At 45.3% G+C, this 11,837-nt stretch overlaps 1 protein-coding gene across 1 annotated transcript in view; it reads left to right on the forward strand.

The window, feature by feature from the left end:
• Nucleotides 1-3,805, forward strand: part of LOC142785283 (uncharacterized) — a 169,164-nt gene extending 165,359 nt beyond the window's left edge. Inside the window, exon 6 of the mRNA XM_075883741.1 lies at nt 3,482-3,805. Within this exon, the coding sequence (XP_075739856.1) occupies nt 3,482-3,805 (324 nt within the window). The remainder of the gene's footprint in view (nt 1-3,481) is intronic.
• The last annotated feature ends 8,032 nt before the right edge of the window (nt 3,806-11,837 follow it).

Genomic DNA, 11,837 nt, shown 5'->3' on the forward strand with positions numbered 1-11,837 from the left:
ACGAATTAACCAAGCTCACCTCACCATAAAACCAAGTAAATGTGAGATAGGAGAGCGAAGCATATCCTTCTTGGGACATCGAATCGGGGAGACTACAGTTGAACCGCTTCTCAAAACGCTAGACAAGATTCTTGCCGCAAAACGACCTACAACCAATAAAGCAGTGCAGTCGTTTCTTGGCTTGACCGGCTATTACAGGAAGTTTATACCTAACTACGCCGAACTGACCAAGCCGCTGACGGACCTTACAAGAAAGGGACAAAGCCACACTGTTTCATGGGGCGCACATCAAGAGGAAGCGTTTACGGCCCTCAAGAAGAAGCTCGGTGATGCTCCCATCCTCCTCGCTCCCGACCTCTCGAAGGAGTTCGTTCTTCGTACGGATGCCTCCAATACAAGCCTGGGCGCAGTATTGCTCCAGATGGGAAAGGGCCAGGTGCTGCATCCAGTTGCTTACGCAAGTCGTAATTTATTGCCCCGAGAAACCCACTATTCAACAATAGAACGGGAATGCCTTGCACTTGTTTGGGCAGTGCAAAAATTTCATATTTACCTGTATGGCAAACCTTTTGTCATTCAGTCAGACCACCAACCATTACAGTATTTAAATTCCGCCAAACACGTGAACAACAGAGTGTTGAGGTGGAGTCTCCTTATGCAGGAGTACTCATTCACAGTTCATTACATCAAAGGTTGTGACAATGTTGGAGCCGACTACTTGAGTCGCGCATAACTGCCGTTTAGGTAGCAACGTGGTTCTTAATACTACTAGCCCTCAGTCGTGAATAGTTGACTCCTAGTTGCGACATAGCAACCCTACTTGTACGGTAGTTTTCCAACCGAACTGTAAGCAGCCTTCTGTGAACATTCTGTTACTATGTACATGCGACCCCTAAGACAATGCAGTGCAGTGCAGGGACCGTGCAGTGACCGTGCAGTGCAGTGACCATTCGTTCGCCCCGCGCCCTTGTAGTAGAATAGTTGCAAACAACTTTCTCGGAAAAGGGGGTGATGTCATAATATGTGCTGCGTGGGCGCGAAACAGAAACTAAAAAAACGACAATAGTGTGCCGTGCGGTGGCGAAGAGGATGTGATGTGTGCGTGTATGTGCCGGGCGGTGCCTACGAGGAAGACGAGAGCTCGTGAGGCGCGGCCTCGAGCGTGGGTGACCCGTGCCTTCGGCAGTGCGCGAGGTACGTCGTTCGAGGCAGGACTACCTCGTTGGGCGTCTGGCCCATAGGTACGACCCAGGCCACGTCGCGACACTCGTACTAGCCGAGTGGACAGCTCAGCCTCCGCTAGACGACCGGTCTAGGAGAGCTGGCGCCTGGTTCCTGAACCTGTCCTTGTCCCGCTGGTCGTGGAGAGCTGGCGCCGGGTGCCTGAACCTGCCCTTGCGCCGCTGTTCCAGGAGGGCTGGCGTGGGTTTCCCAGGCGGACTACAGGTGCTCAAGGGCACAACTCCCCGCCGCCGGAACACGTGAGTCGTCGGCTCCAGTTCGTCGACAGTGGCGCTGAGCCACTGGAGTTCGATGCGGCGACCCTGCGTCTCCCGACTTCGTCACTGCAGGTGACGACGCCGCCCATCGTCGACTTCGCCACTGAATGTTGCCGACGGGGCATCAACGACGGCCCAGGCTACTACCCCGACGACCTGAACTGTAGGCCGAACGTTCTACTTATTCATTTAGTTTAGCCGCGTGTTTTTGTGTTAGGAACTTCGTAATGTGTGGGTTGTCCATGTGTGAAGGGTACAATAGAAGTTGGACGTGTGTTTCTGCCCTGGCGTGCTGTCTGATTCTTTCTGGAGCGGTCCTGCCCCTATAACATCACACCCTTACAAATGGGCAGAATAGGCAACACTTTTATTGCAGTGACATTGTACAAAAATTTGAGCAAGCATAAAGCATAAAGTATAATAAGCATAAGCATAATAAAGCATAAGCATACTAAAGCATGAAGTAACGTGCTCTGGTATCATACCATTTGCACTTTTCAGCATAAATGCATTTCGTTATATGTACAAGTACCACCCTCTGCGGCCGGTACAAGAACTATCGAGGGTGGCTGCATACAATTATAACGGGATGTCCAGCCCACACCTGATGCAGCTTCGCTCTAAAAATTCTATTCGAGTGTCACATCATGCGAACTTGTGGCCAAGACGATTTCCTTTATGTAATACAATACGTCTTGAATGACGATTCTGCAATGACGATCGGTTGACTTTGCTGTGTGCTTGTTGTACGGAGGAAAACCACCAAAGAGGCGTGTGGACTTTCCTCACAGAAATACTAAACTTTTGACTCATCCCGGTTAGATTGATTGGTTGATTTGTTGGGTTTAACGTCCTCAAACCACCATTTGATTATGACAGACGCCGTAGTGAAGGGCTCCGGAAATTTTGACCACTTGGGGTTCTTTAACGTGCACCCAAATCTGAGTACACGGGCCTACAACATTTCCGCCTCCATCGGAAATGCAGCCGCCGCAGCCGGGAATCGAACCCGCGACCTGCGGGTCAGCAGCCGAGTACCTTAGCCACTAAACCACCGCGGCGGGGCGCATCCCGGTTAGAGCAGCTCGAGTATCAACGAGCGCAACAGTACGTAGACCTTCGACAAACACTTCTATAACATTGGCGCGGCACAAGCTAGGACTCACACAGAGTGACGACGGGTGCGGAAATTAGTTTTATTAGTGACGAGGTGCGGAAATTAGTTTTCTGCCAGGGGGTTTGGGTGGCGACGCAGGGGTGATAGGGATCAGCGCTGTGGTGTGGTGGGTGACGGAAAGTAGTCGGTTGGTACTCGGAAGTGCATCGGTGGTCTCGGTCTGCTGTTAGCGGTTCACAGTCAGCCAGCAGTCGGTCATGTTAAGGTAGCAGTTCTTGTTCCGCGTCGTACGGGGCCCCGTAAAAGTAGTCCAGGTAATACGGTGTAGCCGAGATAGTTGTTTTGGGACGTTACAACCCACCCACATAATAATCATCATCATTGGTGCAGCCGAGGTTGCTGCGAAGCGCAGAAGACAAAAGTGCATAACATAGCTCGGATACCCGCTAACGTAGCAAATGGGGTGTTGTCAGCTGTGCGCCAGAAGTTTCTGTAGCGCAGCTGTGTACTGGCCGTCATTGGCACTTGCACAAGTTGAGACGTCGACAAAGGTAACGGTCACTGTGAGCTTGCAGCAATGGCCGCCTATGTTAGGGGCGTGGCGACAGGCGTTGCCTAAGAGGCTGACGGCAGCGCCTCAGAGCTCCTGTATCACCTGTCAGATAACGGGTGCGAGACGCTCAGTTGTGGCATCCACTGTCGGTAAATATGACAAGTATAAAAGCTGTCGATCGACTTCTTTACGAACAAATCGCTTGATTTCTGAAAGTAGCGTTGTTTTTTTGCTCACCGCCGAGGGTGAACGCTGCGATAGTTTCTTCTTTAAAGCCGCTGACCGCTGTGTCGAGACCTATTGTTTTCCCAGCTTTCCGAAGTTCTGGCACGGCCCATGGGTCTTGGACAGCAGCCTTTGGAAGACGTAATTGTCTATTCCCTCCAAGATGTGTCGAATCTTCTCTCCTTCGGCCATCAATTGGTTAAGGTGCTTGCACAAGCCGAGCACCTCTTTGATGTAGCTCGCGAAGCCTTTGCCCTGCTGCTGCGCACGTCCCCGAAGGCACTGCTCAGCACGGAGCTTGCGTACCTCAGAGCACCAAAGAAATGGATAACTCGTTGCTTAAAAGCAGTCCAAGTTGCGAATTCGGGCTCGTGGCTGTTGAACCAGAGGCTTGTGATCTCTTTCAGATAGAAGGAAACATCACGAAGCTTCGAACGGTAGTCTCATTTGTTTCTCGTACCCAACTTCTTGTTCATCTGTGCCGTTGAAAAAAAGGGAATCGCGAACACATAATGCGTTGGGAATGATGACCATGGCAGGCTGAGTCTGAGTCGAGCCTTCTGGGTGGGTGTTTACTTTGGTCATTTCTGGGGAGGCGGATCTCCTGTCGCGGAATGCTAGGTTGAATACCCCGCACCACCACCACCCCTAAAATAGGCTTTTTTGGTACAAGTATAGCACTTGAGCAGGAGGCTTACGAACACTGAGAGAGGGCGGCGACAACCGGCACATGATTAACAGCGTGGATCACAACAGCTCGTGTTTGGCTCTTCACGCACTAAGATATATTGCTCTTCTTCCTCATTACGAGAGTGATAACACGTGGCACAAGCGTGCTGTACCATCGAACGTAAGAACATGATTGTCATGCTTACTTAACGGTTTGAAACCGACTATGCACTACAAGAGGCACATATGTAACTGGGCCTAATATACTAAAGCCACGTATGAGGTGCGCAGCAAGTTTGTAAATATTTCCACGCATCATTGCTGTAGTTCAAAACATGCTTCGCATAACACCTCTATTGCAAAACACAGCATTCCCACCGTGGTAACAGTTTCTTTACACGCCTAAAACACTAGTACACGCTGGGATTTACTGGCACTTTTGCTGGCGCACTGGGAAGTAGCTAGGTCGCACTGGTAGGGGCGCTGGCTTTACCGCTATGATGCTAGCGCACATCAGGAAGCACTGAAAATTCTGAAATTTTCACTAAAGGGCACCGGTGTTTGCTGGCGCACACATTGTTTCTACAAGTGCCGCGCGCAGGTTCATTTAGCCTGTGCAGTGATATGCTTTCGCATCGGTAAATATCAAACGCTTTATTATTTCGTATGGATAGAGGCTACCCTAACGAATCCCGAGCATGTGTCACAACTTGGGGCTTGGCAGAGATAGAAAATAAGCGCAATGCACTCAAAATGTGTGATGCACGAAATCACTGCCATTTCTATTGTTTTCCTTCGGGATGTGGAGAAAATTGGGGTAATAACTTTAAGCAGCCAACGTTTATTATTTCATTTTCTAGCGCGCTTGATTTTTATACACGCTGTAATAATAACAGCGTCATTTCTCATGGTGCACTGGCGTGTTGCAGCAAATACCGCAGGTTTTTTGCATGTCCCCCGCGTATACCAATTTCACTTGAGAGTCGTATTCTTGTAACGTCTCCATGTAGCTTTATCTATGGAAAAGAAACTAGTCCCCACTTGTAACCAAAACAACAAAGTGTTTACGTTGCAATATTCACAAGACGCAAATGGGCTGTCTCGACGCTTCGCAAACTTTCCCAGTATAGCAGAAAAAGACAGCTGTCATTCAATATCTCTGCAGAGAAAATGCTTGTCTGCTAATGCTTATCCTCCTACTTGCTTCTGGTACAGTAATATACGGGTTAAAAATGTTCCGAAGATCAAAAGCCGAAACTTTATGCATTGCACCTCCGCTGCTTCGAGAGTGGTCTTAACCTGTGCTCTGTCCCACCAAGCAGGAAGCCTGTGCTGGCCGCGTTCGTGTAAATGTTACCGGCGCTTCTTGCTTAATAATCACAAGTATAGAGTGTAGGAACAACAGTAATGTATGCAGAATTAGACGGTGTACTGCAAGAGTAGCAAAATTGTGTTACTGTTTCTACAGTTTTTTAATTGGGCGAGCAGGGCGGAGTTTGCCATGGAACTTACTTTTCTCTTCAAGTCAAAGCAAAAGTAACTGTGAACACTCTTCTACTCAGACGGAGTTCGCAATCTATGCAACTCTCGTGCGTAAGAGGCTTGAACGGTGTCTGAGACTCCGCATTGCTGACGGAGCACAGTCTAGCGATTGCATGTTACCACCGATGCTGGGTGACACTGCAGGCTAGTAACCATAAGCCTTTGAGCGTACACGCCCCAGAAGTAAAAATAATTCGAGAAGTCAGCAGGATACCTCTCAGTGGTAACAAAAGCATGGTTCTGTGATCACGAACGTTTCGTAAACGATTCGCCAACTGGAACACCTTCGAAGCAAGAAACAGCGGCAACATATAAGGCTTCGGCAAACGAGAAAAGTTGCTTCTAGAGTAAGGTAGAGGCTCGGCACATATAGTGAAAAAAAAAGAAATGAGTTAAAAAACCTTCGTGGCAGTAATCGAACACGCAACCTACCTATGACGATGCAGACACTCCACCACTACGCCACGTCGTACCATGCATGCTGCCTGGTAAAAAAACTGGTAAGAAAAAACACACCATTTGGCTTCATGGGTTGGAGTTTAAACACATAAGCAACTTTCGTTTCTGACTAAACCTTATGTCCTCATAATATGAAAACTACTAGCGTCCATGCAGGACAAGCCATAATACCAAGACTCCAAGTTTTTTTCAGAATTCAGAACATAAGAAAGAAAATGTACAAAACCTGGATAATCTAGGGCGGATTATTTGACGTGCGCATAAGATTGATATCGACTCTAAAGCTCAATAAGTACGGGCATGGTTCAATTATTGAGGTGTATTTTCTCGTGCAAGTGACGATATGCAGTGTCCGTGCCAGAGTGTACTAATTTGCATATGTACCCTACTGAAAAATCCTGTACAAATAGGACCCGTATCATACGATGTTATTGGATACGGGGATTATGGGCCATATGGGGGATACAGGGATTACGGGCCATATGGGGGATACAGGGCTTATGGGGCATACAGGGGTATATGGGCCATACAGGAGTTAAGGGGTTTGTGGGTAATATAGGTGATAGGGGTCCGAGGAATTCTCCGGTCCTGCTGAAAATCATAATATAGTGCAAAAAAGAGAGAACAGTCACACAAAACCACACACTATATAATTTTAAGCAAGCATAAACTAGCCCAAAAACAAGTCCTTCCGCAGAACAACCCCGGTTACTTTGGGCAAGTAGTAAGGGTCATAAGTAATGTTTGCCTAAGCATGGTAATAAGGCTATGCCAGTTTATAAAGTGTAAAAAATATGAATATGCCACAATGGGCAATTTAATGGTGCTTCGAAAGTGCAGTTGATTAAAGGGGTGGAAGTGTTGTATGTAGTGTAGTGTCGGGACATTTGAGAAAAACAAGACAAATATTTTTGCATCCTCGAATTTATTTATATGATCAAACATTTTGCAAGGAAGTGTGTTTATCTTTCTCAGCCTGCTAGGTGCATGCTAATCTGCTGGCCGATTCACAAATTTTGCAAAACCATTTGCTTAGTACTGGGCAAACACATGTAGCACTTACTAAATACTTTAGTTATTTGTTTAACTGTAAGTTAAAACATAAAGCAAAATACCATAAAGAGTACTGACACAAAATTTTGTGGCTAATATAGCCTATGACATCGATTCCCTTGAACATGCGTATATCTACAAATTCGATGAACAATTATAGCTCAGATGGCCAATTATATGAATATTAAAGTTTGCGTGCCTGAACCAGTGCTATATGCCGCATCTCGCATCATTGAATCACTGAAAGTGACCTGAAGCTGAGTCCCAACTTCCAGGTGCCACCATTGTTGCCGAGCTCAGAGTTGGCACAGCTACATTATTGACATCATAGTCGTTGTTGCCTTTTGGCCACACTTGTGCTAGCAGGCTACTATTCAGTGACTGCTGTGTCCATGCCTAATGTAAACATGTGGAACGTGAGGATGCCCCAAGAAAATCTTTGCACCCAAACGAGAACGATCAACTTGACGACAACGACATTGTGCTGCATATGCAGCAGCAAAAGAATGTGAGCACATAACGCAGGCAGCACGGAAGTGCGTCAGTGTTCTGTGTGTAAGGAGGAAGAAGAACAATACGCCATAGTGGACCATCTCTTAAGCCAGAAGCGCCGAGCGGGAGCTGTTTGCCCCAGCGGCTTGATTACTGTGTCGGTTGTCACCGCCCACTTTCACTATTGATAGACCTGCTGTGCAAGTGCTTACACCTGGAAGCCCCGTTTATGTGTACCATTTAGCACACTAGCTGGCATATATTTGTTGCATTCCGTGGCTCGTGTTCTCAGAGCTGTGCCAAGATAAAACTAGTCTGTAATAAACAGACAGCAATTGTCCATCTGTCCCATGCTGCAGCAAGCAATCCGCCACATTGTGACTAATAGGCTGTCAACAATGTTAATATTGCAAGACAAAAATTTGCGTCAGTACCTCTTTAAGCAATATTCACTAGCCACAACCTCCGAATTTCTCACTGTCAGGGCCCCGTTCAGGGGCACCTGTTTGTCCTCTTGATGCACAAATACTCCAACACGGGGCTACTATGAGGCTCTTGTTCTGAAGCTGAAGGACACTCCACAGGAGCTTTGTGGCCTCCTTGCATCACGACCGCAGCCTCGCCCACTGCTCCTTCTTCTGCCTCTCAAATGAACCTGCAGGAGAAAAATGTCTCTGTGATCGTTTTTTCTGGTGTGGGAGTTAACATCGTTACACTCACTCTCAAATTATTGCTTTAAAACTTAAAACTTACTAGCACAACTACTTCAAAGAACAAAGTTTCAATAGTGAAAACTGATCCAAGAGGTTCCACAATTTTGAATTCAAACAGGTAAATAGAAGGTCTCACAGAAGAATATGCGTGGAGCTCTAGGCACGTGCATGAGTTGTGATCTGTGGTCTTAGCACAGCATTTAGAAGGGCACATGTCTTTTCTACTGAGAACGAAAAATGGGGTGAAAAATGTGAAGTAAACAATAAGTAGGGGTACACAAATATTCATATTTTTGAATATCTTTTGAATAATGTTTGCTATTCGATTCAATTTGTACTGCAAATTTTGCTATTTGAACTATTATAACTTACCAGAGACAAAACAAAGTCAATGTCTGACTGATAGGGACCCTCCAAATTTTTAATATGTTTCACCTCATCACACTCATATTGCGTGAAAGCTGCCTTTCTGGCTCTGCTACGGTCACAAATGTACTGACTCTAGAAAAGGTTGATCCTAACAAGGAGATGATAGGTGTGGCAGAGGCAAGGGCTTATTTATAGTGATTTTTGACCTGAAATTTGATCAACTCTTCGGCTGCATGAAATCGTGCATATAAACACATTCGTGCATACATAAATTCAATTGTGCAGTGCCTTATTCTTTATAAGGCAACTACGAAATGCCACCTTACCAACACTTATCAATTTTGCCAAAAGGAAGACTTTCATCTCATAAGAATAAACATTGGAAGCCTCTCCAACTTTTTTCTAGAATTTCACATGAAGTATTTGAAAAAAATTCTAGAAGTATACAAGAAATTTCAGAAAAATATTCAATTTGCACACACACTTCAATATTAGAATTCACTTTGGCACACATACTATAACAATAAAGTTCAAGAGAAGTGGGAAAATCAGAAATAGTTGAGCATTTTATCGGACACTTGTGCCACAGAGAATTATTCTCCTTGTTCTTCAAGCACTTTGAAGATGTTGAAGCAGGCAAAACCATATAAAGCATAGCCAATTAAGGGCACACTTGCACCAGAGAGAGCTTTTCCTCCTGTTTTTCAAATGCCTTGACGGTAACATTTAATGTCCAGCAATTTAAGGGCCCCGGTCATCTACTGTCATCACTTAAATCGTTTTCAAATTGTTCTTATAAAGTGTAGCAGATGGCAGATATACAGGAATTAGGCATACCAAAATGGGCATTTCTTTCACAAATTCAGTATAGTATACACAACACTCTCCATGAAGCAATTTAAGTCGCCCAGCAACCCTTTTCGGGCATGGTCAGAAAATGCTGCCGAGGGTAGTCGAGGCACCTGAGAGCATGTGAGACAGACATAATAGGGCAACACGCAGCTTGTTATTCATAATTTATTATCAGTCACCTGAAAAACGCTGTTTCTCCTGAACAAATAAGGCTCCGAATTCAACTGACTGCGCTTCAAGTGCAATGTGTACAACCGAAACCGGAGGCTGCCACATGCCCCTGCACCTGTTCGTGATTACACTGAAAAGAAGCCCCATGTTTGAAGAAAAAAAAGGGGGGGGAATAAAAATAAAAGAGCTCAAGTTTAGAACGCACGTTGATAAAAAGGCATAGCTTCTTGTCCCCCAGTCATCCCCTCCCGCGTGGCTTTGAGTGAGCTCACTCGAACGAAAGGTAAAAGAAAGTACGTAAAGCATGTGACGAATTCCTGTAGCTCCGCTAGTACTTCGCAGATTGCAAAATTTTTTCCAACAGTCGATTTGGGATGAATAAGTTTCTCTAATGAAGACATTTGATGATTACTTGGAAAGGCTTTTCAGGGCTTCTTCATTACAAGGCAATGCGAACATGTGCCTGTAACATGAAGGTAGGAACTCTTCAACCTGATATGGTTTTGTTATGGCACAACGTAGTCATCACAATTCCAGCTTCCAGTTTTAAATTTAGTCGACCTGTTCCAAAACTTTACCCACTGTACAAACCACACCTTTAAATCAGTAAACTATTCAAAAATGAAGAAAATGCAATTATTATGTGAGCAAATACAGTACATGGATATAAAAAAGATAAGTGCAAGCAGCAGGAGTGTAAATGGCATGCATGAGGAATGTCGTGGAACTGGTAGAGATTAGTATTAATGCATCAACAGCAAACAAAACAAAAATTTTCAAAAAAAAGCACAGCTGCCTACTTTGTTGTTTATGAGGGCCAGAACTGTAAGCGGCAGTCCCATCACTGGGTGCTGCCCCTCGAAAAGCAAAAAAAATTTATAATTAAGTCAGCTATAAAATAAGGTGATTCCACACAAGCATGCAACCACAGCTGGCACAAATGAGCACTTACACAGCATTAAAAAAGAAGCGCCCAAGCACAGCCCCTAATGAGCCCTTTGCAGCTACACGAGCTATCAATAGCTGTTTCTCTGAAGCATGCATGCTCCTGCACCCTCCTCTGAAAGAAGGCACCGCGCAATAGCCAGCATGCTTCACACCAAATGCTGGTGCAAAAGCCCCCCCAAAAAATGAGAACTCAGGACACAATGTCATGTGGAAGCCGCTACAGTGCTATGAGAAAAGCATGCAAGAAACTTATTCATTTCAAGCCTTTGCCTTTATTTTGCTATGCATGGATGAGTCATGTCAATATTCCTCGAACCAGGGTGCAAATGGCAACTATTGGCACCCTTGTTCAAGAATTATAGCAATTGAGAATCGATATTAGCAGTTACCTCTTTTGGATTCAATCTCACTTAACTCTACAAAACAAAACGCTGGTTAAAGCAAATGTGAGTGCTCCCAAGAGTGAAGGGTTTTTGTGTTGTTAGTGACTAATGACGAAGTCTGGTGAGTCAACTTACGAGTCCATTAAAATATGATTATCTTTTTCACCTATAGTTTCAGTGCTCCATAAAAGCAATATATTGCATAATAGGCGCTCCAGCTGGCACCTTGCAGTGTCTCGTGGCAGTGTAGCGGCCTCCCTCCACATGGATTTGCGCCTTGAGCTCTCAATTTTCACAGCTCACACATATCTCAATGCACAAGCATTTGTGCACCGACTCAATATTTATAGCTGAGAGGCCAGAACTACAAGTAGGGGGGGGGGGGGAGTCGAGGTTCTTTGACATGCCCTCCTGTGAATTTCTTCCCGGGACATTCTCATAAAGTATCTGAGGTGCCATCTCTTTGAATAGAGATTACCTTACTGGGTCGCAGTCACTATATAAAGGTCTGAGATTAAAAGGTTGTAACTGCAGCACCAATTATGCAACACATTACTGTTAAGGAGCATTGAAACCATGTGTGGAAAAGATCATCAACTGGAGCACCAATTATACAACATATTGCTATTAAGAAGCATTGAAACCATGTGTGGAAAAGATCATCATATTTTAACGGGCTCGGAAGTCGACTCACCAGACTTGTCAGACTTGCATTGAGCCGCGAGTCTGAGTCAATGCGAGTCTGAGTCTACTAGTAAGGCTTAAGGAAAAAATATATTTTATGAGTGAGTG

This window comes from Rhipicephalus microplus, unplaced genomic scaffold (genome assembly GCF_043290135.1).
Source record: "Rhipicephalus microplus isolate Deutch F79 unplaced genomic scaffold, USDA_Rmic scaffold_20, whole genome shotgun sequence".
NCBI classification, from domain to species: domain Eukaryota; kingdom Metazoa; phylum Arthropoda; class Arachnida; order Ixodida; family Ixodidae; genus Rhipicephalus; species Rhipicephalus microplus.